Source organism: Orcinus orca, chromosome 2, assembly GCF_937001465.1.
Source record: "Orcinus orca chromosome 2, mOrcOrc1.1, whole genome shotgun sequence".
Lineage (NCBI taxonomy): Eukaryota > Metazoa > Chordata > Mammalia > Artiodactyla > Delphinidae > Orcinus > Orcinus orca.
The window spans coordinates 134084026-134108503 of NC_064560.1; the positions used below are offsets into that span (position 1 = coordinate 134084026).

The following is a 24478-nucleotide window of genomic DNA, read 5'->3' on the forward strand; positions in this document are numbered from 1 at the left end:
ATTAGTGAGGTTTCTTCCTTGGTGAAATAAGGTTAAAAATAAAATTTACTGTATCCCCCTCTTGGAGATTCATAATGCAGTATAATATACAAATTTTATTTTATTTTTTAAAATTTATTTATTTTTGGCTGCATTGGGTCTTCGTTGCTGCACACGAGCTTTCTCTAGTTGCGGCAAGCCGGGGCTACTCTTCATTGCATAGCATGGGCTTCTTATTGTGGTGGCTTCTCTTGTTGCGCAGCATGGGCTCTAGATGTGCGGACTTCAGTAGTTGTGGCTCACGGGCTCTAGAGCACAGGCTCAGTAGTTATGGCACGTGGGTTTAGTTGCTCCACGGCACGTAGGATCTTCCCAGACCAGGGCTCAAGCCTGTGTCCCCTGCATTGGCAGGTGGATTCTTAACCACTGCGCCACCAGGGAAGCCCAATATATGCATTTTAAAAACTTATTTAGCCAATATTTCTCAAACTCCGTTGACTTTGGAACACCTCTAGGGATTATTTCTTATAACCAACTCTGAGAACTAGCATTCTGCAGAACATGTTTTGTGAAATATTCTTCATTTAATCAGTGAAGGAAATAAGAAAAGAAAAGGTTAAATGTTCCCTAGTTAATGGCAGAGTTGGAACTCAAACCTGGAACTTTTTGTATTTTGTCTTGTTATCTCTTTACCATACCATTTATCATTGTTATTCAGTTTCAGTCTGGTTCAGTTTATCAAGTAAAGTCAAGAAATGTTTCATTTAAAGAAATGCCTTAAAGAATTTTGCATTCTTTTACCTGACTCCTTCTGATACTGCCATTTTTGCTTTCTTTTCCCTCTACTTATTGATCACCTACAATGTACAGTTCTGTAGATGGTTCTTATTTTAATCGAGTGAAAATATTTACACCCTGATTGTTATGTGAGTACTAGAGTACCTTTAAAAAACATGTATTTTAAGATACTATGTAAATGAACGTGTTTTTACTACAGTGCCTTATAGAGTGCTTTACACTTCACAAATATTTTATTATCAAATGTAGCATCCTCAGATTATGGTTGTTGGCTGAAAAATATGAACATATGATGTATTTTTTTCCTTTTAAAGAGAACAAACTTCTTTTTTGCACTTGTATATCAGATAATTTAACATAATAGATATGTTCTCTCATTCTGCAGAGGAAAACGAATCTCAGAGGTACTGAGTACATGACTTGAGACCAACTGCCAGAGCCTGAACTTGAACTTTGGCTTTTGACTTTTAAATCCCGTACTCTGTCTACCGTGCTGTAGTTCCTTAAAACATAATCACCAAAAATGTAATGAGAATGGTTTTGCTCTTTTATAATCCCTTTAGAATAACCATGGGTTCAAAAGTAATGTAAACAAGCAAAAATTAGAAGTAGGGAACCCCAGTTGTCTTATTAAAATATTTGACCATTCAATGTGTTTATTCATTCATTTTAAAAATACTCAGTTGGCCTAGTCTTTTATGTCCATGAATGCTTAAATAGGAAACGAAAATTTAGTGAACTTTTAAATTGTTTCATAAAACAAGTATACTTTTTAAAATAATGGATTTGTTTTAAAGGTCAGTTATGTTGAAATACCAACAAATACCTCAAGAAAAATTCCATGCTAGGGTTACTTATTGACTAGTAGCGAACATGAATACATACAAATATATGTATGTATTATATACTTTGTGTATTCATTGTCAATGTAAGACTACACTCCTAAAGCTATCTTTTTTTTGAAGCACATGCAAAATCATATCTCTGTTGTTTTCCTTTGGTTTGAGTTATTTTATATAATATCTATGGAGAAGTAAAAGTGAAAGGTGTTATTATTCAAAGCTACACAAATCTTCCCAAGGTATTGCAAACACTCTTTATTAAATGTGCCCCTTTCTTTTGTTTTACATTAGATGCATGTCTTTTTTGGCTTTAGTTTTTTTTTAATTAATAGACTATTTTTTTAGAGCAGTTTTATGTTTGCAGGAAAATGAGTGAAAAGTACAGAGGATTTCCATGTATCTTCTTACCCACCTGTCCCCAGTTTCCCCTGTTATTAATCTCTTGCATTAATGTGGTACATTTGTTACAATTGATAAGCCAATATTAATACATTATTAATACCAACTAAAGTCTGTAGTTACATTAGGGTTCACTCTTTGTGTTGTACATTCTGTGGGTTTTGACAAATGTATAATGACATGTATCCATCATTACAATATCATACTGTTCAACTGCTCTAAAATCACCTATGCTCCACCTGGGTATCCATTCTTCCCTCCCCCCCAAATCCCTGACAACCACTGATTTTTTACTGTCTCCACAGTATTGTTTTCCAGAATATCAGATAGTTGGAATCATACAGTATGTAACTTTTTCAGAGTAGTTTCTTTTATTTAGTAAAATGCATTTAAGACCGTTCTGTGTCTTTTCATGACTTAATAGCTCATTTCTTTTTATTGCTAATTAATATTCCATTGTCTGGATGTACCATAGTTTATTTATTCATTCAGTTATTGAAGGGCATCTTGGTTGCTCCCAACTCTTGGCATTTTTGAATAAAGCTGCTATAAACATCCATGTGATGGTTTTGGGGTGGACATAAGTTTTCAGCTCCTTCCGGTAAATATCTAAGAGCATGATTGCTGGATCATATGGCCAGAGTATGTTTAGAATTGTAAAAAACTGCCAACTGCCAAACTGTCTTCCAAGGTGGCTGTACCATTTTGCATTCCCATCAGCAGTGAATGAGAGCTCCTGTTGCTTCATATCTTCACCAGCATCTGGTGTTGCCAGTGTTGGATTTTAGTCATTCTGATAGGTATGTAGTGTGTCTTTTTTTTATATATGATGTCCTGTTTTTTGTACATACTTTATTTTTATTGAAGTATAGTTGATTTATATGCAATGTCATTTTAGTTTCATGTGTACAGCACAGTGATTCAGTTATATACACACTGTTTTTCAGATTCTTTTCCCTTATAGGTTATTACATGTACATACTTTTATTATTTACTTAATTTTATTTATTTATTTATTTTATTTTTGGCCGCTCCGCAGCAGCATGCAGGATCTTAGTTCCCCGACCAGGGATCGAACCCACGCCCCGTGCATTGGAAGGGTGGGGTCTTAACCACTGGACTGCCAGGGAAGTCCCAAGTGTGTCTTATTTTAATTTGCATTTTTCTGATGTCATACAGTGTGAAGCATCTTTTCATACACTTACTTGCCATCTGCCTATCTTCTTTCGTGAAACGTCTGTTCAGGTCTTTGGCCCATTTTTAAATTGTATTTTGTTTTCTTAGTGCTGAATTTTAAGAGTTCTTTGTATTTGTTGGGGGGGCGATTAGAATCCCTTAATGGATGTGTCTTTGCAGTTATCTTATCCCAGTCGATGGCTTGTCTTCTCATTCTCTTGGTAATATCTTTCACAGAACAGAGGCCTCTAATTTTAATCAAGTCCATCTTTTTAATTATTTCTTTCATGGATCGTGCCTTTGGTGTTCTATCTAAAAAGTCATCGCTATACCCAGGTCATCTAAATTTTCTCCTGGTATCTTTTAGGAGTTTTAGTTTTGCATTTACATTTAGGTCTGTGATCCATTTTGAGTCAATTTTTCTGAAAGGTGTTGGATATGTCATATTTTTTTTGCATGTGGATGTCCAGTTGTTCCTTCACCATTTGTTGAAAAGACTTTCCTCCTCCATTGAATTGCATTTGCGCTTCTGTCAAAGATTAGTCAACTGTATTTGTGTGAGTCTGTTTCTGTAGTATCATTGATATATTTGTCTGGGTTTTTTTCACGAACACCACACTGTCTTAATTATTGCAACTTTTAAGTTAAGTATTAAAATCAGGTGTTGTCAGTCCTCCATCCTTTCTTTTTTCCTCCTTCAATAATGTGTTGACTATTCTGGGTCTTTCCTGTCTCCATGTAAACCTTAGAATGAGTTTGTCAATATCCACCAAATAACCTGCTGAGATTTTGACTGGAATTGTGTTGAATCTATAGATCAAGTGGGAAGAACTGACATCTTGACAATAATGAGTCTGTCTATTCATAAATAAGAACTATCTCTTCATTTATTTTTTGAGTACTAATGAAAATGGTATTTCCTTTAATATCAAAGTTCAATTGTCCATTGCTAGTATATTGGAAACCGGTTGACTTTTGTATATTAACCTTGTGTCCTACAATCTTGCTATAATCACTTATTAGTTCCAGGAGATTTTTTGGTGTTTCTTTGGGATTTTCTACATAGACAGTAGTGTCATCTGCAAACAAAGACAGCTTTATTCTTCCTTTCCAATCTGTATGCTTTTTATTTCCTTTTCTTGTTTATTGCATTAGCTAGGACTTCTAGTACAAGGTTGAGTAGGAGTGTGAGAGGGAACATCTTTACCTTGTTCCTGATCTTAGCAAGAAAACATCTAGTTAGTTTGCATTGTATTTTCTGGAAGAGATTGTAGAGATTTGGAATGATTTCTTTCTTAAATACTTGATAGAATTCACTAGTAACTCACCTAGACCTGATGCTTTCTATTTTGGAAAGCTATTCATTATTGATCAATTTCTTTAATAATATAGGCCTATTCATTCCATAAGTGAGTTTTGATAGATTGTGTCTTTCAAGGAATTGGTTCATTTCATCTAGGTTATCAAGTTTATGGGCACAGAGTTGTTTAAAATATTTTTATTATCCTTTTAATGTCATGGGATCAGTAATGATGGCCCCTCTTTCATTTCTGATACTATTTATGTCTTCTCTTCTTTATTCTTAGTTAACCTGGCTAGAAGTTTACCAATTTGATTGATCATTTCAAAGAACCAGCTTTTGGTTCCAGTGATTTTTCTCTAGTGATTTCTTGTTTTTAATTTCATTGATTTCTGCTCTGATTTTTATCATTTCTTTTCTTCTGTTTACTTGGATTTAATTTGCTGTTCTTTTCCTGGGTATATCTTTTGAGAGTTCAACACATTAGTGAGATAAAACTAAATGCTTCTGAGAGTTACGATAAAATAAGACATAATAGTTTACAGGTGCCATATAAACCTCTGTTTTCTCCAGAAATATTATAGATAAAGCACTTTTTTGTATTTCATTATAATAAGGTTGCTAATATTAGTATTTTAATATTTGTCATCTATAAAGATCATTTCATATACATTTAAAATTTCTTATTACATAGATCATTTTTGTTAGAATTTAAATTTTTTAGTAGGAGTCAATATATAAGATAAATTTATAGATTAAATAAACTTGTTTTCTTATTCTAAAACAGATTTAAGTCAGCTTCCACGAATAGCACATACAGCAAAAATCATGAAGTAGAAACTCACAATAGTTTCTATATAGTTATAATTGTAATTCTCAAATTTGGCTTTGAATTTTCTGGCAACCACAGTAAAGAGATACAATTAAATTCTTGAAAATTTTCTCAGAAAGAATTTGTTTTTTATTCTAAGCAAAGTGTTCCTTAATATTATGTTACAAAAGACATTGTTCATATTGGGCATTATCTAGAGTAAATTTAGTGATGTAACAATGCAATATTTTAATATCAGTTACTGTCATGGATTTTACATGGCAACTTAACGTTAAGGGCATAATATTAAAATATAATTCATTGAGGGCAGTTTTATGAGTGACCAATGTAATAAAGTCTAAGTTTATACCATTCTAGTGTTTTTTTTCTTACACTAAGAATAGAATTTTTAGTATCTAAAGTGGAAATATTTTGCATTCTTTAAATAATATAATAATATCACTTTTGTAAATTGGCTGGATTTAGATAGCAGAGAAGTTGAGGTTACACCTTCTGATTTGGTCCCGGAATGCTAGAAAGTCAGTGTTCTTGGTAGAGAGAAAAATGCATATATTTGGAAATGAGATAACTAACTTGTAAGGTTGATAACCTATTGTAGAAATTGAAGATCCTAATCAGGTTCCTCACCTTGACAGTATACTGTCCCATCTCTGCACAGAAGTGAGGTAGAAGTATAATGATGAATTTTATTCAAGATTTCTAAGTCACTGTGGCATATGAGCAAATGTTCCAGAATAAATATTTTCAGCCAGCTGTGCTATAGAACACCTTAAATATTTTCATGGAACATCCAGTTTTAGTGCAACATAATTTTTCACGTTAGCAAACCCATATAAATCCACTGGCATGAAATGCAGAAAAATACACCTAAATAACTAAAAATATATTAACATGCTATTGTGTTATATTATGAAAGGCAATTGAGTTTTAGAGAATTCCAGTCATCTTGCGGGGCACAAGCCATAAAGTAATGAACAAATAGCTTAGTATAATCTAGACTTTATACTCTAGTGACATACAGACCACAGACTATTATAATACAGCATACAGAGGCCACTCACCTGGAGGAAGAATTATCCAAAACAGCCTTGAATGATGATAGGAACTGCACATTTAAAAAAGAAAGTAGAAACAAGAAAAGGCTAGGGTATAAAGGATCTTCAACTTAAGATTAGGTTATATCCTAAAAGTATAGTTCTAAGTTCATTTTAGCTTAAGGATATACTTTCCTATAGACATTAACATGGCAGATAGGTAGGTCCCTGTCCTACAAACCCTATTTAATTCATAATCTGGAATGTTTCAAATGTTGTGTTGCAGCAAAGAAGAGTTTATCATCCCCTCTCTCTCCTGTAAGAAGTACTGGTAGAAGAATATTGGGATTCTTAGTAGTGAAAGGAAGTAATAACTGTCTAATCCCTTCTTCTCTTTGCTTTTACTGCTGCCTAGGGAATAGAACTGGCACTTGGAGAAGAAGGGAGGCCAAGAAATACCACTCTAGTCTTTGTCATCACCTCAGTCTATGACTGAGGCTGTAGCTAGCAGTGAATAGGGAGTCCCAGAATGGTGGTGCCTGTAGCTAGGATAAACAGAGGAATGGTAAAAGAGAAGGAAAAAAATCCCCCACAGTTGTAGGAAGGAAAAAGGAATTCCTTTCATGTCCTGTATGGGTCATCAATAAATCTTCCTACGTAATGGGTTCTCAAAAGGCAAGAAATGCATACTACTTACACATCCCGAATGACTTGAGGGTTTTTAGAAGTGTCCCTTCTTTTGTTCTTTTTAAACCCAGTAGACTATTGGCTGTCACCAGTCAAAAAATGCCATACCCACAGACATATACATAACACTTTACACTTTATTTCAAATTAACAAAATTATAAACACAGTTACAGGTAAATGACAATTCAGTACATTTAGTTGGATAATATATATAAAATGCATATATGTGTGGTTAATTTGATGTGAATGTTGACACAGTGCACTGAGAAATGAAAAACATCACGCTGATTGTCCACTGATAACTCTGAAATTGGGAGAAAAACACTAGAATTTTTTTTTTTAAATCAGATTCTTCTCTTAGCTCTTCTAAAGGGATTTTTAGGAAATTCATAGCTCTCAGAGTTTATATTCACTAGATATAATTTGTATTCCATATATAGTCCTTAATTTTTCTGTAATATTCCCTTTTTGATAATTTATTCTTGATATTTATTGAAGCTACCAAAAATCTGTTTATTATCTTGACCTTGTTATTTTGTTTTATATTTTTAATTTGTCTATTTTCCATGTAACTCTTGTTATCCAATTTTTGTCCTCCTTTGAATCCATATTGTAGAAGAATAATCAATCTTTGGGACAGAAGTTGTTTCTCTTAGTATTTTCCCTTATTTCAAGAAAGTGAAAAAGGACCGACCTATAGATATTATGTCTCTGGACAAAGTAACCTTTTACCATATATATGTAAATTATGTGTATTACCAAAAAACCCCAAATATATACTAATTAACACATATACTTTCTTCCATAAAGCATATACAAAGGCAGCAATAAGGTGTTGAGGAAAATGTAATTTTCCCTACTCTTTATCTGTGGTGTACATTGGAGTCTGACCTGGATTTGAATCTCAACTCTCTACTACTTCTACTCTGGTAACCTTGAATAAATTTATGTTTCTTTGTGTCTGTTTCTTCATCTTTAAAACGGGACTAATAATTCCTAGCTCATAGTGTTATCTGGAGAATTAAATGAGATAGTCTAAGTTTGTAGTTTTTAAACACTGTTCTCTGGTACCCTAGAGCTCAATAGAGACATTTAATGGGTCACTTGTATCTTTATGTTTAGGGTTCTACAGAAGATTTGGTTTGAGAAAGAGGGTCCTGAGGTTCTCTGTTTAAAAACATTTGAGGGCTTCCCTGGTGGCACAGTGGTTGCGAGTCTGCCTGCCGATGCAGGGGACACGGGTTCGTGCCCTGGTCCGGGAAGATCCCACATGCCGCGGAGCGACTAGGCCCGTGAGCCATGGCCGCTGAGCCTGTGCGTCCAGAGCCTGTGCTCCACGACGGGAGAGGCCACAACAGTGAGAGGCCCGCATACCGCAAAAAAAAAAAAAAAAAAAAAAGTTTGAAAGCCACAGCTGTAAGTAAAGTGCCTTGCACATAATAGATACTGAACAGATACTAGTTCTTTCATGTAGGTTAGAAAATCTCCACTCCTTTCTCTCCCACATGAGGCTCCCTTCCAATCAGTATATTGAAATGCTATGTTGTTTTTCTTTAACTCCTTTATTGAGATATAATTCACATACCATACAATTCACCTATTTAAAGTGTACAATTTAGTGGTTTTTAGTATATTCACAGAGTTATGCAGCCATAATCACAATGCAATTTTAGAACATTATCATCACCTTCAAAAGAAACTCTACCCATTAGCAGTCGAATTAACTTGTTTTTGAATTGTTTCCATTGTTAATTAGAAGTTAAACTAGGGGTAAGTTAACACATCAAGAAGAGCAAAATGAATCTAATGTCTGTACCTCCATAAGTCAGTGAACCATGTTTCTTCATTGATTTATGTAGGTACAGACATTAGATTCCATTATGGCATTTAGCCTACTTAATTTTATATATTAAGTCACTAAAGACTTGATTCTTTACAGTTTTCACTTCTAGAAGTTCATTTATCTACTTTTATAACTTTTAAAGATGAGTACTTGATCTGTATATCCTGATCTTAGCTTAGACATTCAACAAATATTTTATCAAGTACTTGTTATGAGCCAGGTGCTGTGTTAGACTCCTAGGGTTAAACAATTAATTAGACACACTTTAAGGAGTTCACAGTTTTAGAAGAGTAACAGGTAAACCAAAGACAGTAATGTGGTGTGATTATTATTATGGAGAAGTGTACAGAGTGCTGTCAGTACACACTTAAGGGATTAATAAATTCTCCCAGTGAAGAAGATTGGGAGAGGGGCAGGAAAGGGAAAGAACAGAGACTGAAGAGTTACAGAGATGCTGCAAAGAGGCTGGACCTTGAAAAATGAGTAGAATTCACTGGGCAGGTAATGGAGGAGAAATACATTCTAAAAAAGCTAAGAGTATATAACCCAAGCCTAATCCTTGAGGATTAAAAGCATACATTACGTTTAATGAAAGTCAGTGAGTTAATTGATGTGACTAGAGGGAACTGAACCTAGTGAATAGTGATAAAACAGAAAAGTTGGCTGGAGCAGATTGTGAGGGCCCAAAAGTCAGCCTAACACCTTATTTTATCACCTTCCCCCTTCCATTCCTAGCTTTACTCTACAGATAATTAGCCTTTCCCAATCTAATATTTATGTTAACATAGTTCCTACTACTATTATCCTAGTTCCCCAGGAGTTATCTTTGACTTTTTTCACTAGCTTCCTTCCCATATACATTCTCATGTTAATTATTAAGTATCTGTCTCTTCCTTTCCATTCACACAGTCACCACCATTTTCTCTTTCCTAGGATCTCCTTTCTATTTCTTTTGTTCATTTTTGATATTACATTTTCCCATTCCTAGGACTTTACCTCTCATCTACTTTGTTATTCAAAGTAGCTTTATACAGTAGTTAAAATGGTTCCTGTATCAGGGAATCTGAAGAGTATGAAGAGCCATTTATAAAAAGGAAAACTCTGACAGAGTTTATTAACTCTTATCTAGACTTCACTAATAAGGAAGTTCTCCATGTACTGGTTATATCGAGTGAAAACAAGGGACAGAAGAGTATAGTATATTACCTTTTGTGGCAGAAAGCAGAGGGATCTTAGGGTATAGATACTATTTGCATAGAGAAAGTGAAAAACTATAGGAGAAATAAAGAATATCCAAAGAAGCAGGTGGAAATTGGGTGGAAAAGGACAGGAGTGAAGACAGGTCTCAATGTATTTACTTTTTCATGTTGTTTGGATTTTCAAACGGAATATTTCATCTGTTTAAAGCTCTGGCCTTGTGTGCCACTGCAGGGGAGTGGGACTGAGGGACTCTGGTTGATTGCCTGTTGCCTCATATATGAAATCACTCCTGAGTCTGCCACTCAGATCTGTCCACTCTGATTATGCCTTGGTATGATCCCTTTAACTGAAATGAACTCTGTCTATCCATGTCCCCAAACCACTTTCAAAACAATTCAGAACTCATCGCTTCCTTCTCCACAATTGGTTAATTATTTCATTCTATCATCTGAACTTAATATATTTATTTATATTCTATATTTACATTTTGGTTCTTTGTTGGTATCTCATAAGTATTCTCATTTATTTCATGAATGGTTTCTACTTAGATTGGTAATACCTTCAGTAGTAAAGCATGTTCTTTTCTCTCTTGTCTTATTTGAAGCATAATTTAATAGATACTCGGTAATTTTTATTTACCTCGGATTATCCTAACATGTTAATTTCATTTGGATAATTTTAATCAATGAATTTTAAATTAGAAAAGCTGCCATACAGAAAAACTAAGTTTGACTACTTTTCCATTATCTAAACTTCAAAGTATTAAGTAGGAAAATATTTTATTTAAAAACCATTGAAAATAATTAGGGTAACTTCCTGGTTAAGATGAAAATATCTGAATTTACTCACTAAAAAAGTAAACGTAACACGACCACTTAATATTAATTTGCATGGAATACAGTGTTATTTGTATGCTAGTTACTAATTAATACAATAATTGAGATTTGTGTGGATTTTTGTCTTTGCTAATATATGACATGCAGAGTTAGTTCTGAATTTATAAGTAAAATATGATAAATATAATAGTCAATCTATCTTTTTTTTATATTAACAATGTCAAAAGTAAGAAACTTTAAATTCTACTAGGAAATGAACATTTGTTTTTCAAATTGATCATAGAAACTTGTAAGCTGAGGGTCCTTTAGTATGTTTTTATTACTTGATGTATTCTAATCAGACACTTATTTTGAAACAGGCAAGAAAATTGGATGTATATTTTGAATATGAAGAAAAAATAATGAGCAAAACTACTCTGGATAAATCGCTTCTAGATATAATATCAGACCCTGATGGTATGTACCATGAATTTGAGGTTAATGTAAGTTTTACTTCTGATGAATCCAGCATTTTCAATTTGAGTAAAATCTGAATAGAATCATTGTTTTTCTCACAATCTTTGCTATTAATGAGATAATTAAATGAGCTATTTCCTGTTGAGAAATTTGTAGCATAGCAGTTACTAAGGTAGAAAAATCATTTACATTTTATTTTATTGAACTTTTCTTTGATGGTATGTAAGTGCTTTTTTGGGGAGAGGGAGGTATTTAAGCACTTTTTATATTCATTTGTTTAAAGTGATACATTTGAAGCTCAATTTCTGCTGGCTCCAGGAAGACTTGAAGGTAAAATATTCAAAGCCAGCATCTCTAAGTGATGCAGTTTCTAATTACTTTGGTTTCACCCTAAAGAGTTTCCTAAAACGATGTATCTAAAATTGAATTTTGTTTTAAATATTTAGGGAATTCACTTTTTTTTAAACACCTTTATTGGAGTATAATTGCTTTACAATGGTGTGTTAGTTTCTGCTTTATAACAAAATGAATCAGCTATACATATACATATATCCCCATATCTCCTCCCCCTTGCGTCTCCCTCCCACCTTCCCTATCCCACCCCTCTAGGTGGTCACAAAGCACCGAGCTGATCTCCCTGTGCTATGCGGCTGCTTCCCAATAACTATCTACTTTACATTGGTTAGTATACATAAGTCCATGCCACTCTCTCACTTTCTCCCAGCTTACCCTTCCCCCACCCCGTGTCCTCAAGTCCATTCTCTACGTCTGCGTCTTTATTCCTGTCCTGCCTCTAGGTTCTTCAGAACTTTTTTTTTTTTTAGATTCCATATATATGTGTTAGCATACAGTATTTATTTTTCTCTTTCTGACTTACTTCACTCTGTATGACAGTCTCTAGGTCCCTCCACCTCACTACAGATAACTCAGTTTCATTTCTTTTTATGGCTAATATTCCATTGTGTATATGTGCCACATCTTCTTTATCCATTGATCTGTTGATGGACACTTAGGTTGCTTCCACGTCCTGGCTATTGTAAGTAGAGCTGCAATGAACATGGTGGTACATGACTTTTTTTTTTTTTTTTCATATATGGCCTTTATTATGTTGAGGTAGTTTCCCTCTATGCCCACTTTCTGGAGAGTTTTTATCATAAATGGGTGTTGAATTTTGTCAAAAGCTTTTTCTGCATCTATTGAGATGATCATATGGTTTTTCTTCCTCAATTTGTTAATATGGTGTATCACATTGATGATTTGCGTATATTGAAGAATCTTTGCATCCCTGGGATAAATCCCACTTGATCATGGTGTATGATCCTTTTAATGTGTTGTTGGATTCTGTTTGCTAGTATTTTGTTGAGGATTTTTGCATCTATATTCATCAGTGATATTGGTCTGTAATTTTCTTTTTTTGTAGTATCTTTGTCTGGTTTTGGTATCAGGGTGATGGTGGCCTTGTAGAATGAGTTTGGGAGTTCCTTCCTCTGCAATTTTTTGGAAGAGTGTGAGAAGGATGGGTGTTAGCTCTTCTCTAAATATTTGATAGAATTCATCTGTGAAGCCATCTGGCTTTTGTTTCTTGGATGATTTCTTGCATCTTCTCGATCTTTGCCTCCATTCTTTTTCTGAGGTCCTGGATCATCTTCACTGTCATTATTCTGAATTCTTTTTCTGGAAGATTGCCTATCTCCATTTCATTTAGTTGTTTTTCTGGTGTTTTATCTTGTTCCTTCATCTGGTACATAGCCCTCTGCCTTTTCATCTTGCCTATCTTTCTGTGAATGTGGTTTTGTTCCACAGGCTGCAGGATTGTAGTTCTTCTTACTTCTGCTGTCTGCCCTCTGGTGGATGAGGATATATAAGAGGCTTGTCCATGACTCTTTTTGAATTATGGTTTTCCCAGGGTATGTGTCCAGTAGTGGGATTGCTGGGTCGTATAGTAGTTCTGTTTTTAGTTTTTTAAGGAACCACCATACTGTTCTCCATAGTGGCTGTATCAATTTACATTCCCACCAACAGTGCAAGAGGGTTCCCTTTTTTCCACACCCTCTCCAGCATTTATTGTTTGTAGATTTTTTGATCATGGCCATTCTGACTGGTGTGAGGTGATACCTCATTGTAGTTTTGACTTTCATTTCTCTAATGATTAGTAGTGTTAAGCAGCCTTTCATGTGTTTGTTGGCAATCTGTATATCTTGTTTGGAGAAATGTCTATGTAGATCTTCTGCCCATTTTTGGATTGGGTTGTTTGTGTTTTTGATATTGACCTGCTTGTAAATTTTGGAGATTAATGCTTTGTCAGTTGCTTCAATTGCAAATATTTTCTCCCATTCTGAGGGTTGTCTTTTGGTCTTGTTTATGGCTTCCTGTGCTGTGCAAAAGGTTTTAAGGTTCATTAGGTCCCATTTGGTTTTTTTTTGTTTTGTTTTTATTTCCATTCCTCTAGGAGGTGGGTCTAAAAAGATCTTGCTGTGATTTATCTCATAAAGTGTTCTGCCTATGTTTTTTTCTCTAGGAGTTTTATAGTATCTGGTCTTACATTTAGGGTTTTAATCCATTTTAAGTTTATTTTTGTGTATGGTGTTCGGGAGTGCTCTAACTTCATTTTTTTATATGTAGCTGTCCAGGTTTCCCAGCACCACTTATGAAGATGCTGTCTTTTCTCCATTGTATATTCTTGCCTCCTTTATCAAAAATAAGGTGACCAGGGCTTCCCTGATGGCACAGTGGTTGAGAGTCCGCCTGCCGATGCAGGGGACACGGGTTCGTGCCCCGGTCTGGGAAGATCCCACATGCCATGGAGCGGCTAGGCCCATGAGCCATGGCTGCTGAGCCTGTGCGTCTGGAGCCTGTGGTCCGCAACGGGAGAGGCCACAACAGTGAGAGGCCCGCGTACCGCAAAAAAAAAAAAAGAAACAAAGAAGGTGACCATAGGAGCGTGGGTTTATCTCTGTGCTTTCTATCCTGTTCTATTGATCTATATTTCTGTTTTTGTGCCAGTACCATATTGTCTTGATTACTGTACCTTTGTATTGTAGTCTGAAGTCTGGGAGCCTGATTCCTCCAGCTCTGTTTTTCTTTCTCAAGATTGCTTTGGCTATTCAGGGTCTTTTGCGTTTCCAAACAAATTGTGCAACTTTTTGTTGTAGTTCTGTGAAAAATGCCATTGGTAGTTTAATAGGGATTGCATTGAATCTGTAGATTGCTGTGGGTAGTACACTCATTTTCACAATGTTGATTCTTCCAATCCAAGAACATGGTATATCTTTCTCTCTGTTTGTATCATCTTTAATTTCTTTCATCAGTGTCTCATAGTTTTCTGCATACAGGTCTTTTGTCTCCTTAAGTAGGTTTATTCCTGGGTGTTTTATTCTTTTTGTTGCAATGGTAAATGAGAGTGTTTCCTTAATTTCTCTTTCAGATTTTTCATCACTAGTGTGTAGGAATGCAAGAGATTTCTGTGCATGAATTTTGTATCCTGCTACTTTACCAAATTCATTGGTGACCTCTAGTAGTTTTTTGGTAGCATCTTTAGGATTCTCTATGTATAGTATCATGTCATCTGTAAACAGTGACAGCTTTACTTCTTCTTTTCCAATTTGGATTCCTTTTATTTCCTTTTCTTCTCTGATTGCCGTGGCTAAAACTTCCAAAACTATGTTGAATAATAGTGGTGAGAGTGGACAACCTTGTTTTGTTCCTGATCTTAGAGGAAATGGTTTCAATTTTTCATCATTGTGAGCGATGTTGGCTGTCCGTTTGTCATATATGGCCTTTATTATGTTGAGGTAATTTCCCTCTATGCCTACTACCTGGAGGGTTTTTATCATAAATGGGTGTTGAATTTTGTTGAAAGCTTTTTCTGCATCTATTGAGATGATCATATGGTTTTTATTCTTCAATTTGTTATTATGGTATATCACATTGATTGATTTGTGTATATTGAAGAATCCTTGCATTCCTGGGATAAACCCCACTTGATCATGGTATATGATCCTGTTAATGTGGTGTTGGATTCTGTTTGCTAGTATTTTGTTGAGGATTTTTGCATCTATGTTCATCAGTGATATTGGCCTGTAGTTTTCTTTCTTTGTGACATCTTTGTCTGGTTTTGGTATCAGCGTTATGGTGACCTTGTAGAGTGAGTTTGGGAGTGTTCCTCCCTCTGCTATATTTTGGAAGAGTTTGAGAAGGATAGGTGTTAGCTCTTCTCTAAATGTTTGATAGAATTTGCCTGTGAATCCATCTGGTCCTGGGCTTTTGTTTTTTGGAAGATATTTAATCACAGTCTCAATTTCAGTGCTTGTGATTGGTCTGTTTACATTTTCTACTTCTTCCTGGTTCAGTCTTGGAAGGTTGTGCTTTTCTAAGAATTTGTCCATTTTTCCACATTGTTCATTTTATTGGCATAGAGTTGCTTGTAGTAATCTCTTGTGATCCTTTGTATTTCTGCAATGTCAGTTGTTACCTCTCCTTTTTCATTTCTAACTGTACTGATTTGAGTCCTCTCCCTTTTTTTCTTGATGAGTCTGGCTAATGGTTTGTCAACTTTATTTTCTCAAAGAACCAGCTTTTAGTTTTATTGATCTTTGCTATCGTTTCCTTCATTTCTTTTTCATTTATTTCTGATCTCATCTTTATGATTTCTTTCCTTCTGCTAACTTTGGGGGGTTTTTGTTCTTCTTTCTCTAATTGCTTTAGGTGTAAGGTTAGGTTGTTTATTCGAGATGTTTCTTGTTTCTTGAGGTAGGATTGTATTGCTATAAACTTCCCTCTTAGAACTGCTTTTGCTGCATCCCATAGATTTTGGATCATTGTGTTTTCATTGTCATTTGTTTCTAGGTATTTTTTGATTTCGTCTTTGATTTCTTCAGTGATCTCTTGGTTATTTACTAATGTATTGTTTAGCCTGGTGTGTTTATGTTTTTTACAGTTTTTTTCCTGTAATTGATATCTAGTCTCATAGCATTGTGGTCGGAAAAGATACTTGAGACAATTTCAGTTTTCTTAAATTTACCAAGCCTTGATTTGTGACCCAAGATATGATCTCTCCTGGAGAATGTTCCATGAGCACTTGAGAAGAAAGTATATTGTGTTGTTTTTTTGGATGGAATGTCCTATAAATATCAATGAAGTCCATTTTGTTTAATGTATCATTTAAAGCTTGTGTTTCCTTATTTATTTTCATTTTGGATGATCTGTCCATTGGAGAAAGTGGGGTGTTAAAGTCCCCTACTGTGATTGTGTTACTGTTGATTTCCCCTTTTATGGTTATTAGCATTTGCCTTATGTATTGAGGTTCTCCTATGTTGGGTGCATAAATATTTCCAATTCTTATATCTTCTTCTTGGATTGATCCCTTGATCATTATATAGTGTCCTTCTTTGTCTCTTCTAATAGTCTAGTCTTTATTTTATAGTCTATTTTGTCTGATATGAGAATTGCTACTCCAGCTTTCTTTTGATTTCCATTTGCATGGAATATCTTTTTCCATCCCCTCACTTTCAGTCTGTATGTGTCCCTAGGTCTGAAGTGGGTCACTTGTAGACAGCATATATACGGGTCTTGTTTTTGTATCCATTCTGCCAGTTGTATCTTTTGGTTGGAGCATTTAATCTATTTACATTTAAGGTAGTTATCAATATTTATGTTCCTATTACCATTTTCTTAATTGTTTTGGGTTTGTTTTTGTAGGTCTTTTCCTTCCCTTATGTTTCCTGCCTAGAGAAGTTCCTTTAGCATTTGTTGTACAGCTGGTTTGGTGGTGCAGATTTCTCTTATCTTTTGCTTGTCTGTAAAGGTTTTAATTTCTCCGTCGCATCTGAATGAGATCCTTGCTTGGTAGAGTAATCTTGGTTGTAGATTTTTCCCATTCTTCGCTTTAAATATGTCCTGCCACTCCCTTCTGGCTTGCAGAGTTTCTGCTGAAAGTTCAGCTGTTAACCTTATGGGGATTCCCTTGTATGTTTTTTGTTACTTTTCCCTTGCTGCTTAATATTTTTCTTTGTACTTAATTTTTGATAGTTTGACTAATATGTGCCTTAGCCTGTTTCTCCTTGGATTTATCCTGTATCGGACTCTCTGTGCTTCCTGGACTTCATTGACTATTTACTTTCCCATATTAGGGAAGTTTTCAGCTATAATCTCTTCAAATATTGTCTCAGTCCCTTTGCTTTTCTTTTCTTCTTCTGGGACCCCTATAATTCGAATGTTGGTGCATTTAATATTGTCCCAGAGGTCTCTGAGAGTGTCCTCAATTCTTTTCATTCTTTTTTCTTTTTTCTGCTTTGCAGTAGTTATTTCCACTATTTTGTCTTCCAGGTCACTTATCCGTTCTTCTGCCTCAGTTATTCTGCTATTGATTCCTTCTAGAGAATTTTTAATTGTATTTGTTGTGTTGTTCATCATTGTTTGTTTGTGCTTTAGTTTTTCCAGGTCCTTGTTAAACGTTTCTTGTAATTTCTCCATTCTATTTCTGAGATTTTGGATCATCTTTACAGTCATTATTCTGAATTCTTTTTCATGTAGACTGCCTATTTCCTCTTCATTTGTTTGGTGTGGTGGGTTTTTACCTTGCTCCTTCATCTGCTGTGTGTTTCTCTGTCTTCTCATTTTGCTTAACTTACTGTGTTTGGGGTCTCCTTTTCGCAGGCTGTAGGTTCGTAGTTCCTGTTGTTTTTGGTGTCTGCCCCCAGTGTCTAAAGTTGGTTCAGTGGGTTGTGTAGCCTTCCTGGTGGAGAGGACTAGTGCCTGTGTTCTGGTGGATGAAGCTGGATCTTGTCTTTCTAGTCAGCAGGACCATGTCCGGTGATGTGTTTTGGGGTGTCTGTGACCTTATTATGATTTTAGGCAGCCTCTCTGCTAATGAATGGGGTTGTGTTCCTGTCTTGCTAGTTGTTTGGCACAGGGTGCCCAGCACTGTAGCTTGCTGGTCGTTGAGTGGAGCTGGGTCTTTGCGTTGAGATAGAGGTCTCTGGGAGAGCTTTCGCCGTTTGATATTACGTGGAGCTGAGAGGTCTCTGGTGGACCAGTGTCCTGAACTCAGCTCTCCCACCTCAGAGGCACAGGCCTGACACCCCACCAGAGCACCAAGACCCTGTCAGCCACACGGCATGTGGCAGGCAAAGAGTAATGGTCCCCCAAAGACACGGACATCCACATCCCTGGAACCGCCTGGCTGGTGTGGCCATGGGGACCTGGAGCTGCCTGAGGGACAGGGCGGTGGCCTGAGGTGCACAGGGTGACCTAGTGTCCTCGGGGTCAGAGCTGGGCCATCTGCACCACCCGCACCGCCCAGCATGCCAGGGATTCCGCCTGGGCTTGACAGGCGTCTGCACCCCGGATTCACATCTGAGGCCCCTGGGAATTCACTTTTAGAGAAACTCTGTAGACAATCCCTTTATATTTATCTAAGTATATGTTTGTTAGATTTTCTTAAAACAAGATATAACTATTTGTACTTAGGAAGTATAATCTAATCATTGTTTTCAATCATAATAATCATAAGATCTTCACAGGATTTTAGCCACTAAAATTCTCTAAACTTTACAGGCTTAATAATTTCAGAAGAGTTTTCAATTCAAATCTCAGCTGTTTTGAAAAATGAATAAAAAGCATATAAGCTCTTTAGCTTATATTTTACATACAAGCTCTTCGAGTAAATAATAGTGTTTTTTGAGTTATAGTTTTGGTGTGACTTTTAGATTTTATATCACGTTGGAAAGTAAGTTTAAAATTTTTTTTTACTTGTTTGTAATTAAAGGGTTCTATTCATAAAAACTTCTGAGAAGGCATAGTATTTCTCACACTTTTAAAAATTTAGATTTGTGGGGAGAACATAACATTTTGAAGATATGTGTACTTTACAATTAAAAATATGAAAGATACATATAAGTTCATCACTTCCGAGCTATTCCTTGTTATTTACAATAAGTTTTGAGTAAAGTTGAAGCAATTAAGTGTGTTGATTAAAAAAAGCAATGAGAACCTTTCTTTTTCCTTTCCCTTACTTTCTCAAACCATTTATTATTAAAGACGTTAAGTAGAGAAGAGCAAGGTAGGCATTCATGCAAAGTAGCAGTGTAGTACCACTTCAGCCCAGAACAAGATGTCAGAACCTGAGCAGGATGAGAAGGGCATCCACATATCCGGTAGAGGGAGGGTTGGTAATCCAGCATGAAGTGTCAAAGTCCAAGTGAAGTGAGTGGAGTGTCCACATGTAGGAGCAGTTATAAGGGTATAAGAGTCCTATCAGATTAAGGGGGGTGACCCTGCATAGGACAAACCAAACATTGGCTCAGGTGGGGTGAGAATTATAGCCAGGCATGTGGGTGGGTCCATTGTAGAGAATCAGAGCCCAAGTGGAGGAGATAACGTCCATGCAGGCAGGGGGACAGTGGCAGAGATAAGATATTTGTTACATACAGGGGACTGGATAAAAAAGTAAATATATTGGGTAATAAAAAGGGAGCCAGGTTTCCCACTGTCAGAAATGGAAGTTATAACTATGGAAATGAAGAAAACTACAATGAACCCTAGTAATATTGGATTGGAATTGGAGGTGCTGATGTAGACTTGGTGTTTTTGTTAAATACTTGCCAAATAGAGAAATAAATGTAGATATGCATGTGTGTGTGTGTGTGTGTGTACACATATATATGTATTCCCTAACTCTGCCAACTGAGCAGGGCTAGGAGCAACAGTTCCCCAGTAGTAAAAATTTTAGCCTTATATATTCCACTTTCCACTAGGACTCATTGGAGTATGGTTGATTCCAGGGAGAGAAAGTACAAAATGAGCCTGAAACATTTTCTTGGGTCAGAAAGCAAGAAAAGTACTTAAAACATGATGGAACATGTCCAAAGGACCCAGACGTCAGCTTGAAGAGGCTATGCTCTGTGCTGCGGATATTAAAAGCACCAGCAGGAACCCACAGGCCCCTAAAACTCTGAGGGAGGGGAACCTGTCTCTCGTATCTTAGGAGCCATTGTTCCAAGAGCCTACAGCAAGCCCCGTTCCTCTTTTTCTTTTTGTCCTCTAACTGCTTCGTCATAATTGCAGGAAATACACAATGGAGCAGTGTACCTAAAGCCAAAGCTTTCTGGCTGGAGCACTAAAAAGGGAAGGCCAAGGAAACTGGAAAGTACCAGGGAGATTGCAAAAGGAAGGAGCTCAGGAAAGCAACCCCATAAAGTTGTTTATGAATTCCTGGGCTCACCTCTGAGTTGTACGTGCATGAATCTGATCCTAAACAGCATTCCAAAGACTGAGAGGTGAAGGACTAGATGATCTCCAAGTTCCTGTACTGGCTGCTGGGCAGTGGGACAGATCCCAGTAGCACTGCAAACATTTTAAAAATAGAATCCATGATGGAAACGGCTCACAGAGGCTGGTAGGAGCTTTGGCCTGAACCCGTTGAGGCTAATTACCTGCTAAAACAAAAATATCAGCTTTCTCCTAGTATTTAAACAAAACCCTGAATCCAGTAACCTACTTCAGTATATCTAAAATACAATATTTATTTGTAAGCATGAGAATGTTGGAGAACCTGTCATTGATCTTTATTACCAGTCTTTGTCATATTTAGGGAGTAAGGATAATTTGAAGATAGAAAATCAATGGGTTATCAGTCAATATGTTTTGAAAAAATTATTCTTGTTTTTATTCTATAATAAAGTATAACAATTCTGAGTTCTTACGTATTGGGACACACTTTGAAGTGAGAATACATATTGGTATTTGTTGAATAGTGAAACTGAGTTACCCATGACCAGTGCCTATCACTTTGCATCGAAGTACACCCAGTACTGAGGGGAAAATAAAAGGATTCTCTGGACAGTCTCGGGCTTTGGATAATAGAAGTAGTAGCTCAAAGGATGCACTGCAAGCAAGAAATTTCTCTGAAATCTTTTGTTTTGTCTTAAAATTTCAGGCAGGTATAATCTGCATAATATAATGGTGTTTATTATACTATAGACATATGGTTTTTCCAAATCTTCATAGACCCTTCAGAAAGGGGAGAAACGTATATTTAGTGGCTCCAATTTCAAAAGTATGACCTTAGGCTCAGTTAGATGATTTTAGCCAGCAGGTTTTCATAACCCAGTACCTAACGGGACCATGCAACTGGTTTCCCAGGATAGTCCCATTTATATACCAGTTGTCCTTACATACTTATTACTAGCATCCCCCTTTTTATCTCAAAAGTGTACTATTTTAGAATTGTATGATTATCCTACCTATACTTCTTTGAGTTTAGATCTGAAACATAAATCACAACACTATAGACAGTTTGGAAGATAGAATAGAGATGCTTCCATAGCTTATCCCTGTAATCCCATAGTATTTAATCTTTTTCCGTATCTGTGTTTTACATGGTTGTAATTTAGTGCCTATAACGTTAAATCATTTGAATCAAGAACCTTAGTTTGTCTTGTCACATTTATGTATGCCTTGAGATTATAGTGTTGACTATAATACATAACAACCAGAATTATGAAAGTCTTTTTTTTCCTTATCTATTTTCCCCTTTGTAGCAGGAACTCCAGAAGATAAAATGAGGCTGTTTCTTATCTATTACATAAGTGCACAGCAAGCACCTTCTGAGGTATGTCCTCTGTATGCAGTTATTGGGAGGAAGGGAGAATACTCGCTTGTTTCAGAAAATAGAAGTAAAAATCACTGTAACCAAGTAATTACTTCATTCCTTCCTTTAAAAGAAAAACAATTTCGTAAGGCTAGTTCTATTTACCGCTGAATATTATAGCAGTATTTATTGTCACCAAGAGAACTATTCACTCATGAAATATCTCACCACTTTTAAGTTGTTAGAATATGAACTGAATTCATGACCACAATTCTTATTTCTGGAAAATAACTATTCTAAACTAAGTTAACCAAGTTTGCTCTGCCTTTTGAAAGATTGATCTTATCATTTCTCATGATGTGATGATCCTAGAAGTTCCATTTCTTTGAGCTATAGCCACTAATACTTATTTTCCTTACAAGGAATTTCACTTTAACCTAAAGTAAAAGTTTGGTAATATTTTGCTGTTGTTTTAAAACTAATGTCGAGGGACTTCCCTGGTGGCATAGTGGTTAAGAATCCGCCTGCCAGTGCAGGGGGATATGGGTTTGATTCCTGGCCCAGGAAGATCCCACGTGCCGCAGAGCAACTAAGCCCGTGCGCCACAACTACTGAGCCTATGCTCTAGAGCCCGCGAGCCACAACTACTGAGCCCTCAACTACTGAAGCCTGTGAACCTATAGCCTGTGCTCCACAAAAAGAGAAGCCACCACAGTGAGAAGCGCCCGCACCGCAATGAAGAGTAGCCCCCCTCACCACAACTAGAGAAAGCCCACGTGCAGCAATGAAGACCCAACACAGCCAAAAATAAACAAACAAATTTAAAAAAAAAAAAAAAAAAAAAACTAATGTCCATTATAGAATATAGAGAAGTCACTTGGAGGAAAATATCTAAATTTCCAAAAGTTATATAAATATTGTATCAATAATTTCCTAAGATTAAACTTCAGATTCACATCTATCATTTGATCCATATAAAAATAAAGTTGAGAGACTGTATTGCAGTAAAAAAGCTACTTTTTATATCAGAATAAATTTCTAAGAATGATTGGAAAATCTATCTTCCTTTCTAGATTTTTTTCTCACTGGAAGAGTAGATTGTGGGATATTTTGTTGTTTTCTTTTTCTTTAATAAGCCATCAATTGCTTTTGAGGAAAAAAAATTTTTTAAGTATGTAGAGGTAATACTGTGAAGGAAAACAGTGATTTTGCTATCAGTCTTGTTGCTGGGTTAGAGACCTGTTAACTCTTTCTAATGTTAACTTCGTATAATTTTACTGGATGAGCAACTAGCATAAGGAACTTGGGAATGACAGCTAGAATGATATGGCTGTTGTAAACTCCTTTCCGTTGCTGGTAGCAATTATTTTTCTAATGTCAGTAGATTGTAAGGCTTCTTTTTGTTTGGCATGTTAAAACAGCAAAGTAAACCCAATATTTGCTTTAGATCAATTCTGCTTTATCCTAAGAATACATTTCTTGACTTTTATTTTAATTCAGTAAGGAAGTTCAGTAGTCCCCCCTTATCCAAGGGAGATATGTTCCAGGACCCCCAGTGGATGCCTGAAACCATGGAGAGTACCAAACTTCCCCCCCCCACTACCATATATACTGTTTTTTTCTATACATACATACATACATACCTATGATAAAGTTTAATTTATAAATTAGGCACAGTAAGAGATTAACAACAACTAATAATAAATTAGAATAATTATAAAAATATGCTATAATAAAGGTTATGTGAATGTGGACTCTCTCTCTCAAAATATATTGTACTGTAGTCATCCTTCCTATGATGATGATGTGAGCTCATAAAATGCCTGCATGATGAGATGAAGTGAGGTGAATGACACAGGCATGGTGATGTAGCATTAGGCTACTATTGACCTTCTGACTGAAGGAGAATCATCTACTTCAGATGATCCTGTGTCCTCAAGCCATGATGGTGTCAATTGTTAGATGTCAGGAGCAGATGATGTCAATGGTTGGGGCAGGACTGATCAGGAAAGCACAAGTTTTCATCACACTACTCAAAACGGCACACAATATGAATTGTTTATTTCTGGGAATTTCCATTTAGTATTTTCAGACCTCAGTTGACCACAGCAACTGAAACCATGGAAAGCAAAACTGCTGAAGGGAGGGGATTACTGTATAGTTTTCTTTCTAGAAACATCTCTGTCATTAATGGGGGTGTTCCTTTAAGGGATTCTAATAGCCTATTTATATTTTCTTAGGAATATATGATTTTAAAACTTAATGCAGTTTCCCTTAATTTGACCACATTATTTTATTTCATTTATTTTTGGTAAGAATTATGTCTTTTCATAAGTTTAAGTGGTCATTAAGTGGCTTGACGCAAATTTTGACTACTGATGTAATAGCCCCCAAAATGCAAAGTAGTGAACATCTCTGATTTGATGGTGAGCTTAAAATTTTCTTTCTTTTAAATTTTTAAAATGGAGTCACTGTGATGATAGGCTCCCGTGACATATCTGAATTCA

At 35.9% G+C, this 24478-nt stretch overlaps 1 protein-coding gene across 8 annotated transcripts in view; it reads left to right on the forward strand.

The window, feature by feature from the left end:
* SCFD1 (sec1 family domain containing 1) overlaps nt 1–24478 on the forward strand; it is a 135113-nt gene that overhangs the window by 70182 nt on the left and 40453 nt on the right. For all 8 annotated transcript variants that reach the window (XR_004478267.2, XR_007475939.1, XR_007475940.1 and 5 more), the window contains 2 exons: nt 11287–11383; nt 21922–21992. Coding sequence is in view for 3 of the 8 variants with exons in the window: in XM_004282144.4 (XP_004282192.3) it covers nt 11287–11383; nt 21922–21992 (168 nt within the window). In the remaining 5 variants the exon portion in view is untranslated. The remainder of the gene's footprint in view (nt 1–11286; nt 11384–21921; nt 21993–24478) is intronic.